This window comes from Peromyscus leucopus, chromosome 1 (genome assembly GCF_004664715.2).
Source record: "Peromyscus leucopus breed LL Stock chromosome 1, UCI_PerLeu_2.1, whole genome shotgun sequence".
Taxonomy (NCBI): Eukaryota; Metazoa; Chordata; class Mammalia; order Rodentia; family Cricetidae; genus Peromyscus; species Peromyscus leucopus.
This window is the reverse complement of record NC_051063.1, coordinates 15,393,978-15,413,760: the sequence shown is the minus strand read 5'-3', so window position 1 is coordinate 15,413,760 and position 19,783 is coordinate 15,393,978. Positions and strand designations below refer to the sequence as shown.

At 43.1% G+C, this 19,783-nt stretch overlaps 2 protein-coding genes across 2 annotated transcripts in view; one reads left to right on the top strand and one right to left on the bottom strand.

Moving 5' to 3' along the window:
* The window catches only part of Abhd17b (abhydrolase domain containing 17B, depalmitoylase), a 34,190-nt gene extending 33,394 nt beyond the window's left edge, over nt 1–796 (bottom strand). The window contains exon 1 of the mRNA XM_028893893.2: nt 714–796. The gene's annotated coding sequence lies outside the window, so the exon portion shown is untranslated. The remainder of the gene's footprint in view (nt 1–713) is intronic.
* Nucleotides 797–1,565: 769 nt separating this feature from the next.
* Nucleotides 1,566–19,783, top strand: part of C1H9orf85 (chromosome 1 C9orf85 homolog) — a 56,230-nt gene continuing 38,012 nt past the window's right edge. Inside the window, exon 1 of the mRNA XM_028893880.2 lies at nt 1,566–1,783. Coding sequence (XP_028749713.1) covers nt 1,682–1,783 — 102 coding nt within the window. The 5' untranslated portion in view covers nt 1,566–1,681. The remainder of the gene's footprint in view (nt 1,784–19,783) is intronic.

The window sequence follows — 19,783 nt, the reverse complement described above, 5'->3', positions numbered from 1 at the left end:
GGCTTGAAAATGTAAATGAATTATCTTAGGGATCAAGCACTACATACTGCATAAAGAATACCTTTCATAAACTCCTAGGCAAAATTTAAAGGTCACCCTTTCCGCACCCCGTTATTCTTACTGAATCGGCTTCATATTCCCTTAAATCAGAGCACCGTTGATGGAACGCAATGTTCTAAAGCTTTTGACAGAAATCTCACCTCGACTAAGGCTCTGAACGTTTTTCGTTTTTTTAAAACAAGAAGCCGAGGTTAAACTCTCCGTACGTCCTCCATCCACACACTACGGTCTAATTTGACACAACTTTTTAGGTTCAGTATTTAACACAATTTCAAACAGGACCTCTCCAAGTTTCAATTCAAAACCCAACCTCCTCGAGTTCCCAACCACGGAGGATAGAAGTTCAAGCCATCGAAAGCAGCTCCCGCTCCGCCTGTCGCGGGATACCCCGCTCCAGCTCCCGACAGACTCCATTTGAAATCGAGGCTGCCTGGCCCCGGACACCCACCGAGCCGAGCCTAAGGGCCCCCGAGTGGCCCAGATCCAGGGAGGGGAGCTGCGCCCGACCCCATCTTGCGGTCCTCCCTGCGGGAGAGGAGGCCCGGGACGCGCCGGTCTCCGCTCCGCAGCCCCTCTCCGGAGCCTCCCGGCCTGATCCCCGGCGCAGAGCGGCGACTCCCCCCGGTGGCCCAGCAAACCCGGGCCCCACGCACCTGCAGCTGGGCGGCCGCGGCCGCCGACGCGCTGTCCTCCGCGGGGCGCCGCCCGCCGACTCTGCGCGCGCGGCCCGGCCAAGCCCGGCCAAGCCCGGCCCGGCCCGGCCCGGCCCGGCGAGGACGCGAACGAGCGCTGCGGTGGCCGGGCGCGCTTCGTGGGGGGTGGGCCCGCCACGCGCGTTCGCGTTCTGCTGACTAACGGCCCCGGCGCGAGGGCGGCCGCCGCCGGGGCTCTCCGGCCTGGGGTCCCGCGCGGCCGTGGTCGCCGTCCGCGCAGCGCAAGGGCCGCCGGTGGCTTCTCCGCAGCCCGCCTCCCTCGGCGCCTCCTCTGAGCCCGCCAGGCGGCGGAGCGCGCGGCCGCGAGCCGGGAAGGACGCGGGGCGAAGGGGGCGGGGGAGCGGACGCGAGCGGCGCGCGCGGCCCGGCTGGAGCTGGTCACGGACTAGAAGGAGGGCGCCGAGGCTGACCCAGGCTCCGGGCTGCAGGCGGGCAGGGTACCGGCCTCGCCCACCTTCCACCAATCACAAACCGCGCAGCGGAGTCGCTACGCTACCGAGCCGCGGACAGGCTGGGAGCGTTCGGCAGGAGGCGGGGACTGCGGAAAAGAAGAGCCAATAGGAACGGCGGGTCCCCGCCCCTCCGGTGTGATGGACAGCCGCGTTCGGGCCAATGGGGGAATTCTAGATTCGAAGAAAGCCGGACTTGCTCCCTAGGTCTTGAGGGTGGCTTTCCGCGAAAGGGGTGGTCGGAGAGGCGCCGCGCCGAGCCGCGGAGCGTGACCTCCGGGATGAGTCACGTGGGGCCGACCCGGGGGTGGGGGTGGGGTGGGGTGGGGATGGGACGGAAAGAGTTGAAGAACTTCTTCCGGGTCACTGTGGAGAGTCTCAACCTGGGGCGGGAGTTTCTTTTCGCTTCCCTGTAACTTGAAGGCTGCTGCACCGACTTAAGGTGCTTGTGAGTTTGTGATGAGTTCCCAGAAAGGCAACGTGGCTCGGTCCAGGCCTCAGAAGCACCAGAATACGTTCACCTTCAAAAATGACAAGTTCGATAAGAGTGTTCAGACCAAGGTAGGCTCCTGCCTGTTGTACTGACGGCTGCGATTCCAGGAAAAAGTGATTGGAAGGGGAGAGAGGACATGAGAGAAGTTGGCCAGGGTGAGCGTGGATTGCAGCCCAGTTAGTCTTGGCTGCATTGCAACCCGGTCTAAAATATTTTTCCCACGCCCTTCCTTTGACTTGGCTGGGTTCCGTGAATACATCCTATGGTCAGCACATTTCACTAGTGGCGCCAAGATTGGACAGGGCAGCCTTCATCCAACCTAAGGTACCGATGGGGCAGTGGAGCCCTTGGATGCTCCCATCTGGATCACGCCCCTGCAGCAGGAAACTGAAGATTATTACAAGAGTGTCCAAGAGTGTCTCTTTGCAGTTCTTCTCTATGTCTGCGCAGCGATTGTTTTTCGAAAACTCCAAGCCCATAGGTTTGTAGGGAGTACGATCTTAGTATCACTGTCCTCACCAAGAAAATGTTATTTCAAGTTTTGTTGAGGTTGTAAGAGCAAACTGTTTGGCTTCTGTAAAAATGGTTGCTTGCTGTTTATACAGTTATCTAATTTAGCAGAATTTGTGTAAACTGGAAGAAAATTCAGACGAGGTAACGAGGTATGCATGACTAGTGGTTTTCTGTGGATAGATATCCCCTTCCCCATAACAGTATGGAGAACAGATAATCGGCTTTAGTCATCCTGGAGGCCAGCTTTACATGAGATAAAGTTAATCTTTACATAAACAAGAGTTGATGTAATTTCCTCAGTTTGTTTCTTGAAGTAATTTAATAATTTCTATGATGTTAGCCTCAAATGAGAAATCTGGTAGTATTGTTTTGAAGCTAACAAAGGAGTAAGTAGTCTGGGACATAGTAGGTGGTCGGCAGGTGATTAATTTTAAAATGTTAAGAAAGCAATCCATTTATAGTAACTTGCACTCTCTTTTCCCCTTTCAAACACCTTTCATGTGCAGGGCTCTATACCCATGGGGAGGGTGGTCAGTGCTCAGAAACATTGATTCTATCTTTATGGAGCTTGTAGTTTTTTGAGTGATACGGACAGTAATTAAGCAGATCGATCTGTAATGACAGATTTCAGTAGAAGTTGCTAAGGGGAAAGGCAGGCAGTTCAGTGAAGAAGAGTAAAGAAGGGTATTTCAAGTTAGGCCTTCAGAGCACATGTTAGGTTAGCAGGCACTGGGTCCATAAACCTGCCACCCGCTTTCCCTGTGTTCTAGAAGAACTTAGGGAATCGAAGTTGGTAAAAAAAAGTGGATCAGTCCACAATTTGGCCCAAACAGCAGTGGGGGTAGTGGAGTATAATTTCCTCCCACTGTCCCTGTAGCATCTTAAAGTCTGTAGAGAGCTTTGAAAGGAAGACTAGACCTGATTTAAATAGAATTGTGAGATACACTAATTAGTTCTTTCCCGAGAGGAAGAAAACTGGGACCCCAGGTTAAACAGTTTTTAAATTCAAGACTGGTCAGAGGAAATGGAGTGTTAGGGAACCTTCCCCCTACTCCCACACTGCCTCCACTTGTTTTTAACCTTTTGAGACAGTCAGGCTGGACTTGAACTTGCAGCAATCCTCCTACCTCAGTCTCCTGAGGTGTGTACCGCCATGCCTAGCCATGTTAGACGTTTTATTAGGATGTGTGTCTAGATAAAGTGCCTGCTCTCATATTTGAATATATTGTAGAACAGGAAAGGAGCTTGCTCAAGTCTTCCAAAGACCTTTCAGCTTAATAGGAGGATTATCTAACAGTAAAGTGGTACGAACGGGGCTTTGTGACCTCCCATTTTCTGAGGCTGTTTTTTATGGTCACTGATCAGCCATGCCATCAGGCCACTTACAGGTTTGAAAAAGGCAGTGAGCAAAAGAGATTTAAATCTCATTAAATTGAGATTCGTTGCATTGTTGATTCTGTCTGGATATCTTCGCTTCCTTTACTGGAGAGGAGATGGTGTGTAATGAAAATAACACTGGTAATGTGGAACATCATTTTCTGGGAGCCACCTGGCCAGTAACCTCCTGAACCCTTGGCACCGGTGATTACCTGTGAGACACATGCACGGGATTGGGCCCATTAATGGTCTGTCATGGAGTGGGGAGGGACTTAAGAGGCATCACCTCTACCTGAATGTATGTAAGCTTCCATGGTTGGCCGATGGATGCTGAGAGACATATTCTTTGTGGGGTAGCCACACACCAGTTGTCCTTGCTCTTGTAAATAGCCCACGTTTTTGTGAGATGATAATTAAAATTGAACTCACTGGTTCACTGAGCTCGACCCAGGAAGAATTGTTTCTTTGGCCTATTGTTTCTTCCTCTCCCTAGAAGTTCATGCAACTGGGTTAGCAGAAGAGAGACCTCACATTAGTTCTGTCGTTCTTACACTATAATGTGGGGCTAGTTCTATGTCTGCTCTTAACATTACTGTCAAGATGGTTGTGTGGATCATCAAAAAAGTTGTTCTTAAGAAATAGAGATACAAATCAAGCATGGTGGCTTTCCTAAAGGACGCTGGCTTTCCTAGAGGGTGCTGTGATGTATGAGAAGACAGGGAATGGATGAGTGGAGAGTTCCAGAGTCCATTACAGGGCACAAAGGGCTGTGTAGGTTTTTTTTTTTTCTCTCTTTTAATTAAGAGAATGGAATGAATGTTGATCAATGAATGAATGGAACTCATGAGCATAGCTGTGCAAACTAGACACCATGTCTTTCTGAAATGATGGTAGGAAGTGGTTGTGAAGGGTTGTTAATGCCACTGGGCGTAGTGGTAACAGGCCTTTAATCCCAGCACTTGTGTGTGGCAGAGGCAGTGGGATCTCTGAGTTTGAGGCCAGCCTGGTCTACATACTGAGTTCCAGGACAGCCAGGGATATGTAGAGAGACCCTGTCTCAAAAAACCAAAAAAGAAGGAAAGAGACAGAGAGAGATACAAGTATGAGCCGAGTGTAATTATATGATAATCTGTGTAGATTCGAAGCTGCTCCAAGCCTCAGAAAATGAGGTAGAAAAGAAGGGCATGCTTTTAAAAATCATCGTAACAATTTATAGAGTATACAGATTACTTTTCTGGGGTCAGGTGTGGTCATTGTTAACAGTCACATGTATGTTTGTAAATCTCTGTATGATACAGCATGCTTGTAATAAAATACAATCCCCTCCCCCCTTTTTTAAAATGTTCTTTCAGGACAGTCTGTATACTAGCTAGAACTCACTGTGTAATATACACAGTTCTGCCTCAGCTTCCCAGTTGCTGGGGTCACAGGCTTGGGCTACCACACTCAGCCAAGTTTATGGTTTTTAATCATTATAAGACATTGTATAATACAAATATAGAGTAACTTATTTAACCAGTTTCCTATTAATAAACATTGAGTTCTTCACAGTTATTTACTGTGTGTATAAACAAACAAACAAACAAAAACCTGGGTGAGTAACTGTAACTAATGTAATGAAATGGGAAGAGCATATGCCCTTCTCTAGAAACTGCTTTTTGTTTCATATTTATAATCAGCATTCTTTTTGTTAGCATTTCCCAAAGTGTATATTTTTAGATCTCCAGTGCCATTTTATGGTCAAGTTGCTTTGGAAATATTATGCACTGTACTTGATTTTGTTGTGGGGACAAAGTCTAAGTTTGTCTAGCACTGAGATGAGCACTTTTGGCTTCAGTGAGGCAGGAGGATTGCTTGAACTCTAGACTAGGCTGGACTATGTAGTGAGTACCAGGCCATCCAGAGGTGTACAATAGTATGCTGTGAAACAAACAAAACCCAAAAAGCACTGGGCTGTTTTACAACTTGAAAAGGTAATTGTGTGATTAAAACTTTCTTGGAACTGTTTGGTTTATAAAGTGTCCAGTGAACTGATTTATTATGGAACTCACTCACTTTTGGAAACTGATTGTCATCTTGCAGATGAAAAATAGAAGTCTGTAGCTCTACTGTCTGAGTAATTTTGAAATATACTTGTATTAATGGCTGGTAGTTATCTACTTCAGTGTGTTACATGTTATGCCATCTTGGTACACATTATCTAATCTTCAGAATGACCCTGGGATAAATGCTATAATTATTCCATTTTACATACTGGGAAATTAGGGCTTAGGGGAGTGAATGGTGTTCCCAAAGTTCCATAATTAGCATGTGGCTGTCCATTAATTAGAGCTGTATGATGAGACTCAGAGGACAAGTCATTTGAAAGCTCTTTTTTGAATGTGGGGCTTCCCCTTCAGTACTGGGGATTCTTACCTCCTCAGCTGTTTTTTTAAATTTTCAGACAGTCTCACAGATGTATCTGTCTAGCGATATATAAGCTGTGAACTCTGGCTCTTTCTGCCTCAACCTGCTTTGTAACCTGAATTACAGACTTGTGCCACCATGACCACCTTTTCTTTTGTGGTTTTGTTTGCACTAGAAGCAGTGTGACCCCGAGATGACCCTCAGAGCAGAGGTGTCTGAACCATGTGCTTTGTTTCCCAGAAGTTCACATGCAGGAGCTTTAATCTTTCACTGTGAGGGAGAGAGATGGTGGGGATTTGAAAAGATGAGGCCTGGTGAATTTGATGGGGCCCCCAGGCAGGTGCTGGGGAGGATTTGGTGTTGATTTCTCAGAATGAGTTCTCTGTGTGCTTTACTTTGAACTCTGCTGTAATCAGAAGGCCCTGGGCTTGTGTGTGGTTGTTGTTTTTGCTGGCTCTGCATTAACCACTGGGAAATCATGACATTTCCGTTGATTTTGGTACACATCCTATGCGCATGTGGTCCTCCAACCTTACAGAGCCCTCCGGTAGCCCTTCCTCTTCGCCTTCCGGAATGTATAGTTCAGTATCAATCAGTAGAGATGGTGCTGGAATAAGCATTTCTTAAATTTCTTACCCCTCCTGCCCTTCCCTCACAAATGAAGACATTTTTCTTGTCCCCCATCTTCACCTTTCTCCCTTTTGCTGCCTTAGTCAGTTCCTCCTCATGAAGGAAAAGTCTAGCTTTAGAAAACCACATACTGTCGGACTAGTGTCCTTCCAGGTGACCAACCTCCTTGCAGCTCTTCACTGGTGCCTGGCTTACTCCATGGCACAGTCCTTCTCGTCATACTTAGTATCACTTAATCACTGTGTACCCCTGGGTAATCCTTCCAGCATCTGACCTCAGCTTTAGACTCCACTCCTCAGAAGTCTACTCCCAGGGTCAGACTCTAACCTTTACCGTGGCTGGTAACACTTCTACTCACAAAGTTTTGTTTTGTTGTTGTTTTGTTTTGTTTTATGAGGCAGGGTCTTTCTGTGTCCTGGAACTCATTACGTAGACCAGACTAGCCATAAACTCAGAGAGATCCACCTGCCTGTCTCCCAAGTGCTGGGATTAAAAGCATGCCCTAACATAGCTGGCTTACCCAGAAACTAAAAAAGAAAAAAAAGTGACTAGCATTTATTTACATGCTTCCTTTTCCTCACACACATTTTTGTTGTTGTTGATCTCGCTGGCTATTTTTATCTGTTAACCCTTCACTTTTCACTGTACTTTGTATTCTCACGTGTCCATACCAATCTGTGAGTCAGGCTATAACTGCCCCCATGCCCTTCTTTCTCCTGTGGCACACCCTTGGCAGACTTTAAACCCTGCTCAGGTCCAGCTTCCTACTTTTCTATCACTACGTCTAACAAACTACCCGTGCCTGTGCCTGTCCCTATCTATTGTACTTTCTTATTGCAAAGATAAAATGCCTGTCTCTCCCTGTTCTACTTTGGTTTCTGTTGCTGTAATAAAACTCTCTGACCAAAAGCAATTTAGGGGGCAGGTAATAATAGTGCATGCTTTTAATCCCAGCATTCAGGACACAGAGGCAGATGCATCACTTGAGTTTGAGGCCAACCTGATCAATAGAGGAAGTTTCAGGACAGCCAGAACTACACAGAGAAATCCTGGCTTGAAAAACAACAACAAAAAGCTATTTAGGGAGAAAAGGATTTATTGGTTTTCAGGTTTATCACCCAGTAGTTACCACCTTGTAAACAGTCAAGAAGCCATTCTTCACTGCCTTTGGCCCAAGGTTTAAAGTACTATCTATGGTACATATAACTCCCAGACCTCAGCCTCCAGCTCAGCCTTTCTGTGGAGCTTCAGGATTAAGTGTCTGATGACCTGCTTGACCTCTGTCCTTGAGTGAAGCATGCCCTAGCAAAGAAAGAACTGCTTTTGTCCTCTCTAGTGTTTTTACCTATTGAGACAAGTCAGGGCATGTCCTTAAGCAGAAAGCCATGGAGCTTTCTGGCTTGCTCACACACTCATGCTTAGCTAGCTTTCTTCTACAACACAGGACTACTTGCCCAGGGACTGGGCCCACTCATAGTAGACTGGGCTGTCCTACATCTATTAACAATCAAGTCAACCCCTAACAGACATCTTCACAGGCCAGTCTGAGCTGGGTAATAATTCCTCAACTGAAGTTATGCCAAGTAACAGTCAGTTAAAGTTAAGTAAGACATTCCCTAAGGCCAGCCCTCATTTTGTAAGTTCACCCTCTCTTGCTTGTCTAGCAACTTGAAGGCACAAGACTCCTTAATTACTCATCCACCCTTAATAGTTTCACCAATAATAGTTTCTCTATTATTGGCTTATTATGGTTTCTTTAAAGATATCCCTGAGAGAGGCTGGAGATATGGCACAGTTTGTAGAGTACTTGCCCAGCACAAAGTCCTAGGTTTGGTCTCCAGCACTGCATGAACAGTATCGTGACATATACCAGCAATTCTAGTACTTGGGAGGTAAAGGCAGAAGAATCTGAAGTTTAGGCACATCTTTGGCTGTATAGTCTATTGGGCAAAAACTAGAGTTGACTAGGTCAATGGTCTTTGTGCAATTGTTGGTTAAAAATAGTCATTTGGGTGCCAATGAAATGGTTCAGTGGGTGTTTGCTGCATAAATCTGATGACCTGAATTCAATTCCTGGAACCCACGGTGGAAGGAAAGAACCAGCTCTCTAGAGTGGTTCTCTACCTCCACATGCATTCCTTGGAATGAGTGTGCCCACATAAGCACACTGTCACACACACGTAGTAATAAATAAAAAGCAAGTCTGAGTGCTCCGTGTATGTCAGAATAGGTTCATCAATAGTAAAGAAACGTACACCTCCAAAAAGACAAAAACAAAAACAAAAAACAAAAAACAAAAAACAAAAAGCCGGGCGGTGGTGGCGCACGCCTTTAATCCCAGCACTCGGGAGGCAGAGCCAGGCGGATCTCTGTGAGTTCGAGGCCAGCCTGGGCTACCAAGTGAGTTTCAGGAAAAGGCGCAAAGCTACACAGAGAAACCCTGTCTCGAAAAACCAAAAAAAAAAAAAAAGAAACGTACACCTCTGAGGATGTTGGTAATGGAGTGGGCGTGCATTGTGGGGTAGTGGGTAAATGAGAGGGCTCTGTACCTCTCAGTTTTGCTGTGAACCCAAGACTGTCCTATCATATGAAGCCTATTTACAAAAAATAACAATATCCAGTCCTCGCGTTTATCACCCAGTAGTTACCGCCTTGTAAATAGTCAAGAAACCATTCTTCACTGCCTTTGGCCCATGGCTTAAAGTACTATCTATGGTACATATAACTCCCAGACCTCAGCCTCCAGCTCAGCCTTTCTGTGGAGCTTCAGGATTAAGTGTCTGATGACCTGCTTGACCTCTGTTCTTGAGTGAAGCATGCCCTAGCAAAGAAAGAACTGCTTTTGTCTCCTCTAGTGTTTTTACCCAGCAGTGTTCTCTAGTTTCATTAATGCCTCCACTATTATGCAGTTCCTAAAACCAAAACTATAAGAATTATCTTTAACTCAGGATTGTTCTAATGTACTGTTTCAGTAGACAACAAAACTTAAGTCCTTAATTTTCATAATTGCTGACTTAATACTGTTTTTATTTATAGCCTACCTTAGGATATAAGAGACACAAAAACAAGGGTCGGTGTGTTTGCATGTGCATGGGTATGCTTGTTGTGGGGGCATATGTTTTGAGTATCCTAATCTGTCACTCTTTACATACATTATTTTTCTTTGTTTATTTTTATTTTATATGCATTGGTGTTTTGCCTGCATGTATGTCTGTGTGAGGATGTCAGATCTTGGAGTTACAGACAGTTGTGAGGTGCCACGTGGATGCTGGGAATTGAACCAGGGTTCTTTGGAAGAGCAGCCAGTGCTCTTAACTGCTGAGCCATGTCTTCAACCCCCATACATTATTTTTGAAAACAGTGTCTCTTACTGAGCCTAAAGCTCACCATTTTGGTTAGATGTGTTGCTCAGCCTCAGGAATCCCCAGTGCTGGCTTACGGGCACACTCTGCTGCCTCACCTGAATTTTACATGGCTGTTGAGGATCAGTTCCAAAATCCTTTGTGACTGAGCTGTCTTCCAGGCCATGATTTTTGTTTTGTCCGCAATACTGAGGCTGTGGACATGTACACAGATGGTATTCAGTAAATGCCATACATTTGACTGTGCTAAGTGCTTTGACAAAGATAGGACCATTATAATTCAAAAATGAAAAGGGAAAAAAGGAATAACTGATAAATTATAATCCTCTGAGAGAAAGATTGGGGATTAGAGAGTAAGAAATTGAGTAGAATGGAAGAATCTGTACTGTATTAGTTCCTTTGGCATTGTTGTGACAAGATTACCTGACAGAAACCATTGAAGGGATGAAGGATTCACTTTGGGTCAGTTTCACTACACTGTGGCAGGGAAATAATGACTGGAACAGATTGGTTCATGACAGGTGGAGTGGGTGGTGGAGGCTCCTCACATAAGGGTAGACCAGGAACAGAGACAGTAGCCAGAACCAGGTGTGGTGGTTTGAATAGGAATGGCCTCCATAGACTCCTGTGTTTGAATGCTTGGTCATAAGGAGTGGCACTATTAGGAGGTGTGGCCTCGTTGAAGGAAATGGGGGTGAGCTTTGAGGTCTGAAATGCTCAAGCCAGGCCTAGTATGACCGTATCTTCCTGCTGCTTGTGGATCAAGATGAGGAACATTCAGCTACCTCTCCATAATGTCTGCCTGCATGCTGCCATGATTATGATGGACTAAACCTCTCAACTGTAAGCCAGCCCCAATTAAACATTTTCCTTAATAAGAGTTGACGTGGTCATGTTTTCTTTTTGCAGCAATGGAGCCTTCACTAAGACACCAGAGAAGAATTTAACTTTGAAGATCTCACTCCTAATGACTACTTTACCATAGTTAGATCCTATGTCACATCTCGACAACCTTCAAAATAGTGCCACAAGCTTGAGACCAAACATACAAAACATTAGCCTATGGGGACAGTGCAGACTCAAACCATAACTGGCGACTATGAGTTCTAGGTCAATTTCAGGTATGTCCAGACCATGAAGTCACATGTGCCCAAGGAGATCTGTGAGTGTGATCCAACAGAAAATTGCAAACTTACTTAAACATAATTTATTTTTTTGTTTGATTTTTGTATGTGTGACTCAATTGTGTGGTTCCAGAGCATAAAGTTTGTAAATGCCATCATGTCAAAGGTTGGACACTCCTGGTAGTTTAATCTGAAAATGAAACTAAATTAAAAGAATCGGCTAAGAATATTACTTCATGCAGTCTTTTGAAAACAGGACTTCCTTATGATCTTTGAGGAAGAGTTCCTGACTCAGAAATACTCAAGTAAATGACCAAAGGTCTAAGAGTATGAGAAAGATTTTTGTTTTTCCTAGTAATTCCAAAACAAGAATACAAGCAGATATTTATGCCTATTGCCAAAGTGGAGACAGTACATTGTCTGGTGGCAGAAGCATAGGATTGAAGGCTTCTGCGGCTTAAGCAGCTCTCTAGGTTTATTTGGGTATATTTACTAGCTGTGTGATGGTTGTGAGCAATTTGCTTGAACTCTCATGGTCTTGGTGGGCTCATCTGTACTGTAAGAGCTTGTTAAGTTTGTGAAAATGCCCCCCATCTCAAACCTGACCTGGTCTTAAGCTTTCATAAATGGTATTCCAGTCCTTTATCTTACTAAGATGTTCACCATGCTCATTTGCTACTGACTCAGTTATGCTTTTTCTGGCTCATTGTGTTTGGAATAGCTCTCCTTACCTGTCACATGTATTGCCCTCACCATGCATATGATGCATGTCTTGTTAGTTACTAGTGCACATATCTTGGCTTCTTTCTTTTCCTCACTCATATACACAAATGCTCTCTATTGCCCACTGATGGAGGGTACAGCATTAAAAAAATATCTCATTGTATATAATATGTATTGTAGGAACAGTCCTGTGAGGTGGCATGAAAGAATGGAACCATTGATTTATTATCATTGGTTACTGGTCTATGTCAATCTACCTGTGTGGTGAGCCACTATTGTGTGCTAAACACTGAAAACAATGAGTAGAATGTGTATCCCCCATTCTAATCTCAGTCTAGTAACCAAATTTGAAAGTAGAAAAATTACATATGCAATGTTTTTACTTAATAAACTTCTATTGAAATGTAACGTACATATAGAGAAGTATATAGATTATGAAGCAGTTTAGTGAATTTTTACAAATGAGGTTATGTAACTTTGTAGAACCCATTTCTCCTAGTCAACATCAGCCCCCTTTCTCGAATGTATTCATTAAGGAAATATGAACTATTTTTTAAATAAACTTTGTGTCATAACTTGGGGAACCCACAGAAATGGCGTTCAGTGGATGTAGAACAGCATCCTGATGCTTCACTGTTCATGTGTATATTATAGCTTCAAGTAATCCTCCTTTGGCCAAAAAGAATGTGTGTGACTTGATTTTCCAACAGTGACCAATTTGTCCCTTTTTAAGCCTGAACTGTCCCATAGCTTTGGAGGTGAATACATAATTAAAATCCTAACTCTTGTGATTTACCTGTATCTTCGGAATGTCAAAGAACAATTCAAAACCTTACGGTAGATAGTTCTTTAATATCTTAGCAAGTTTATTCTAGTTGGAACAGTTAGAACACTGTAAATTTAATGTAAATATTCAGTTTTTGGGGAACAAAATTGTATGGTATATTTTTTGTTTGTTTTTGTTTGGATGGAGTCATATGCTATTAACAGGAAGAACTCTTGTAGATGATGGAGCTGTTTGTGTATTTTAAATTATGGTTCATCATTAGAATTCTGTTATACCTTTATAATACTCAAACCCCATTTTGAAGGTCATTTGATATTGTAGGTCATTTACAACATCATGGGTCTGAAATTCCAAGCTAAGCTAGGGATTACTTTAAATGCTTTGTTATTCTGTGAAGGTTTATTTGTTATTTGCTCAGCCCTTTCCTACCAGGTGGCTGACTTGTTTGTCTTGAAGTTACTCATGTCACTGAAGTCATCAATTTGAGTAATATGATTGACATCATGGTATATCCTTGTGTAGTGAATGTTCACTATACCATCAGAAGCCTTTGTCACAAGATTCTATAGTAATATGATCTCAAGTTTCTTATAAACTGGATGACATGATGGCACTGATTGTTTCTTATAAAGTTGTAGGAGTCATATGGGTTAAGTTATCATCTGTTATCTGTATAAAAGAGAACATTGTGGTTATTTTTTTGTGTGGAATGTATGGGCAGTTATTTGATCCTGCCCATGGTCAGCTGTTCCTTGGGATGTTTGAACAAAGTCATGGCTTACTGTGGTTTCTAACTCTAATTTAAGGTTTCCCTAGAGATGTGTTTATTAAGACTTGGTTTTTACTGTCCAGAAAAAAATTTTTTATTGATGTTTCTAATTCAAAATGGCTGAGTGAACCCCCCCTCCCCCATGAAATGACAGAAAAAACCTGGGATCTTAGACAATTGAAAAAGATGCTTCTAGCAAAAAATGTTATGGAGAGTGTCACAATGACAAGAACTGTCATGAAGCCAGAGGCTGTGTGTCCTCTGACTGGCGAGAACTAAGGAGGAAGCAGAATGCTGGAAAATTGGACGTATGTTTGACTGAGACTTTTCACAGAGGCGGTGGCTTGTGACAAAGGTTACATCACTCATAAAAAGTGAACAAGTGCTTTTATATAGTTTAAATATGGAGACCTTTATAATACATGCACTAAACAGATAAGCAATAATAAAATTCGGTCTTTGGAATAAGAAAATTCATAAGGCATAAGGTAGATAGACAACTCCTAAACTTACAATTGTGTGATATAATATGGTTGGTAGTCAAGATTTTTCTAGTTGGATTTCAGAATAATGCAAAGACAAAGTCAGAACAGCTGTCTAATGTGAGAGAATGCCACAAAAGAGAAAGGCGGGTCCATGGAATGCCTGTGCCTGGAAGCAGAGTGTGAATCCTGTACAAAGTAAAGCCAAGCTTTACTGCCAGTCAAAGGCAGGGATTATAAAATGTGAATTCACTTCCAGGGCAGTAGTGATTCTCAGATCTGATGCATCAATGCAGCACTACCCAGTAGACCTGTCTGTAGTGCCTCGGGTCGTCTTTCCAGCGCCATCCAGTGTGGTCACCACCTGTACTGTTCTCAGTGCAGCTGAGGACTGGAACTTTAACTTCAGTTCATTTAAAGTAGCTGCCTCTAGTTGGTGGCTACTGTATTGCGTAGTGCAGAAATAGGCTTGCATACATGGGTTGAGCAGATTACTCATCGGCTCTAAGCATTTTAGGAAAACTCCAAACTGTGAGTTGCACAACTGAGGACTTTATCTATTGTGTCCTGGTAAAGAAGCTGTGCAGGACTCCACAAGAGAAGGTGTGTTTGATATTGTCAATGACTGAAAACATCTTAAAACCCCCAAAACAAGGGCAGAATTCTGTAAATCAGATTCCTGTGTGCTGGTTCCAGAAGTTTAACCATCCTGGTAGGATAGCTGTCTGACAGCCATGGACAGGACTGGAGAATGACTACATTTGTGATTTGGGGGATTATCCTGATAGATTGTTTAAAACCTAGAAGTCCAAAGTAATGAAAGTGAAATGGAACTTGAGATGTGAAGGACTTAGCTAAGCAACCAGTTTATGTAAAGAACTAACCCCAGAAGGCAAATGTGATGGGAACGGAGCTTTCCTCAAACACTGACAAAGGCCTAGACTTCGGATAGAAGGATCTGTCAAGAGCTTTACAAGAGCTTTATGGCAAAGGAGATGCCATTTGGAGTGAGGTTTCACTAGCTCACAGGGGTGGGGTGAATACTCCTAAAAAAAGCAGATTCTTCTCAGTTTCAAGGCTTCAGGGTTCTCAACGTGGCCAATGGGTCAGTGTCTAAAGATCGTTATAAAGGAAGTCTTTTTTATTTTGAATTCTTTGTAGTTCTAGGCTGTGACTTAGATGTCAGAGTTAAAGAGTCACCCAGAAGCAAGGCATAATGATGCATGTCTGTAATGCCAGAGGCTGAGGCAAGGGGATTGTGAGTTCGAGGCCAGTTTGGAAAAAATATACAAGCACCTGTATCAGACCATGAAGTATAATATTAGTGTTGTATTGAGTCATACAGGGGAGGCAGAGCTGGAAGTCAAATATCCAGTTCTAGGTTTCAGCTCACCCTGAAATCTAAATAAATGGCGGCTGAAGGTTGGGTCTGTTTTAGGGGAGTAGGAATGCCACAGCAAAGAAGCATCAGCATTGCCAAGGCACTTGTCAGGCTGTGCTGTCAGCTGTGGCTTTGAGTCCATGCCAGCATGGTGGAGAGGAAGGGAAGAATTGATGGGCTGGCTGGGCGGTAAGGCCGCCGTATAAAAAACAGGGGTGAGCAATTGCACTGGAGGTCTTTTTTAAAAATATTATTTATTTATTTATTTATTATTTAGCCGTGTGTTTGTATTTTGTGTGTGCGCAGATATGTGCCAGAGCATATGTGTGAATGTCAGAGGACAGTACGTGGGAGTCAGTTATCTCCTTCCACCATGCATGTCGTGGAGCTCATACTTGGGTTGTCAGGCTTGGTGGCAGGTACCTTTATCAGCTGAGCCCTCTTGATGGTCTGAGAGTGGCGGATCCTTTTTTTAAATTTATTTTAGTTTTAAAAGTATGTACCTGTGTCTGTGTCTGTGTGTATATGTGCATGTGAGTGCAGGTGCCTGTGGAGGCCAGAAGAGGGTTTTGGACTCCCTGGAGCTGGAGCTGTAGGTGGTTGTGAGCTGTCTGATAAGGGTGCTAGGAGCCAAACTTGGGTCCTCTGCAAGAGCAGTGTACGAGAGCAGTATGCACTCCTAACTGCTAAGCCATCTTTCCAGCTCCCTGAAAACTTCTCATAATAAAAGTGTCTGGGGTATTTTGTTATTGTTTTTGTTTTTAAATTAAATAGCTGAATTGAGGATTAGAAATGAAATTTCAGTTGGGTTAGTACAGAGTTAAAATGCTGGGCTGGGGTTATATCTTAGTAATTGGGTGCTTGCTTGCCTGGTATGCTTGATGTCCTGGGTATGAACTCTGGCAGTGCAAGAAAGAAAAAGTTGAAGTGCAACATTGTTCCTGTATCCTAGCATTTATTTTTATTAATTTTTAGTTACATGCATGTACTTTCATCTCTCTGTGGGTATGTGCGCATGTATGATGGTGCCTACTGAAGCCAGCGGGGTCAGATCCCTTGGAGCTGGAATTATAGGGGCTTGTGAGCAATCCAGTGAGAGTGCTGGAAACCAAGCTCAGGTTCCCTGCAAAAGCAGTGCATGCTCTTAATCATTGGTCCGTCTCTCCAGCCCAGTCCTAGCATTTAACTCAGGAATGTATCCTCCTGTAGAAGCAGCTGTCTGAACTACCTCATTTGTCTTTATCAGGTCACATGCCTTTCGGGAAAGGCTTCCAAGTTCCCTTTCCTGTTCTCTTTGTGCATGAACTTATTTCTAGTTTGACTTTCTGACTGGAGCAGTATAAGGAATACCCAAAGGAGATGTGTTGTGAATAGTCTGTGCAGCTCTGTAGGCTTCTATCAGAAACCTTTTGAAGACTTGAGCAGAACAGTGGTCGCAGAAAGCATAAAATGTGTTTTCTATCGTATAATGCCTTGCAGATTTGTCGCAGCAGTCGAGATGCTTTATTCCTGGGGAGTTGAGTGCCATGAGGTGGTAGTTTTGGAGTCTTGAAGGCTGTGAATTAGCCAGGATCTGTTGTCTAAACCCTCCTGAGAACCCAGTTTGAAGAAGCCCGCAGCCAACCTCTTCTTTTAAGCACCGTAGGCACTCCTCCACAGACACTGCTTGCTCTTCAGATTCCTTCCATATGCATTGCTTTATTTCTCTGTGGATATGAAGCCCATTAGGGGAGGACTGGACATGATCCATCTTTGGGATCTTTGAGGTACCGTATGCAGTGCCAGATACATATTAGGTTTTACTTTGAGCTGTTCCCATGAACAGCGGAGATGGTCATGGTACATACTATCTTTAATTCTAATCCGTGACACATTTATAGGTTGATACACTGGAAAGAGTCCTAAATTTGGAGTCGGAAAAAACCTAGCAGTCTGCTACTGTGGCTACTGAGTCACTCTTTCGACAGCCCTGGATGAGTTACATCAACTCTGTAAGTTAGAATAACATTAAATAACAATACCACTTTCTTCACTCCATACACGGATGATTTGAGAAGACAAGGAAAAGGATTAAAATGGAATAAAAGGAATAAAATGTTGTAGTAGGGTAGTTATTATAGATAATCTGCATTCTTCATTAAAATCTACTTTTTTCCCTTGGCTTTTTATATTCATTTGCTCAAAAATATCTTTGTACTATTTTTCTTTTAACAACAAGAAAATGTTCTCAACTGAACATTAATTAGGGAAGTCATATGTGAAATGAGTTTTAAACCAAGTGAATCACAGAATAAACCTAGTTTTTCCCACTCAAGTGACTTAGCTCTTCACCCCATTGCCAGTGACATAAATGTCATCAGAATAAGGCAATTATCTTTGAAGATGTTGCTGGCTTCCAGGTGGAAATTGCTCATTCATTATTGCCTCCAAGTGTATGACTTAATGCATAGATTTATTTTTAAAGGTAAGTCATTTGGTTTGTGGCTTGCTTGTTTGTTACTTACGTGAAAGAGTTAAATTCACACATTCTTAGTATATGCCATTAGGAAGGAAAGGGTATTCCAGTCTGTTTAAAATCTGTGTAACAATGGTGACTAGTTTGTCTCTTTAAAGATCACTAACTTAGGGCATACCTTACTGGTTGGACAAGATCTCAGATTGTGACTAAGTTCTAATGAGTGGCTATAAAACTATGAGTGTTGCCTCGTGACACTTCCATGTTGCTGTTTGAGTGGGGCTCTTTGCATTCCAGGTGAATTGTACACAGGTTAGTCCATATTGCTCACTGTGACTGACCCTTCATTGTTTGGCTGTCACATGATATTGATCTGTGAACAGCATGGTGAACAGGTGTCCTCCTCTTCTAGAACATTGCTTAATGAAGATAATATTTTCTTCTCTGAATTAGAATGTTCTTTACAGAAATAATTTACTGTATACTGCAAAGACTCCCTTAGGTTTGGCCCTATTAGCAAAGCAGCTAGCATACCAGGATAGCAGTTTAGGGTCAAGTTATAACACCTTACAAGTGGAAATGTGTGTGCTCTGCAGAATTGGGTGCATGGTTTCTATTGTTTCATTCTTAACACAAAGAAGACCTTGAAAGCTGTAGGGGGACACTTTCCACTTTTAACTTAATTCCATGCCCTAAGCTCAGAGTCATCTTTTGATGAGTTTAGTCTCTGATGTTCCTGACTAATTTTGTGACCTCAGGTAAATCTCTTAATTCTCTGAGCTTCAGGTTTCTCATATGCAAAATGAGGATAATTAATGCCTACCCCTAACCACAGGAATGTTGTAAAAGTGGCAGGGAGAATTTTTATAAAGGATTAGGCATGTGGTTTATGAATTTATAGTAGCAGTCTTTTGTACTCAGTTTATTTAGTTTACTAGGTTTCTTTTGATAACAAGAATGCTGGTGTCATAGTTGCTGTGGTTTGAGTGTGAAGTGTCCACCATAGGCTGGTGTGTTTGAACACTTGGCCCCAGGCTTCGGTATTGGAACCTTTAGGAAATAGAGCCTCATTGGAGGAAGTGGTTCACTAGGGATGAGCCTCAAAGATCTCTGACTCTACTGACACTTGGGCACCCTCTGCTTCTTGTCTGCCAAGATGTGAGGTTAAGAGACCTAGCTACACATTCCTGCAGCCATGGAGCTGCTTGTCTCCATGCTTTCTCCACCATGATGGTCTGTAGTCTCTCAAACCATGAGCCAGAATAAAACCTTCCTCACTTAAATGGCTTCTTGTTAGGTCATAACAAGAAAAGTAACCAATGCAGTACCTGTTATAAATAACTACATTGAGATATCTAAGCAGTATACAACAGTGTAGAATACTGGTAGTGTAGACCTATGATCCAAGCTACTTGGCAGAATGAAGTTACAGAGTGAATTCAAGTCTACTTAGTAAAGTCCTGTTTGAAAATAAAATATAAATGAGCTGATTGATAATCTCAGTAGTGGAGCACTACTTAGCAGGCTCTAGGTTTAATTTTCAGTAGTGAAAAACTAGAGTTTAGCTGTCCAGCCAAATGGCAGAGATTGGTGAAATGGATTTAAGGATGGCTGTACAATGTCTACAAGAGAATATCTTGAGATTCTGAGTTAAAGGATGGAAGAAATAGTCCATGCAAAAGAGAGTAGAGGTGGTTTTGCAAATGTCAGACAAAATAGACTTTAAATAAAAAAAAAATTAGAAGAGACAAAGACATTGCATTAAAAATTAATATGATAAGATATAATAATTAAAAACTTTCATGTGCCTAATAATGGACCACTAAAACTGAATGAAGCAAAAATCTAGAGACTTAATGGGAGAAGTAGCTTAGCAACAGGTGACACCTTTGGTGAAGACCTTGAATAAAGGATCCAACTAGACAGAACATAAGCAGGAACAGAGGCCTTAAGTGCACAGTCAGCCTGTGAACTCATAAGGAACACTACCCCACAGCAGCAAAATCTACCTTCTTCTTAAGTCTTAATGCGATGGATTAAATGATAGAAATCCTACTGC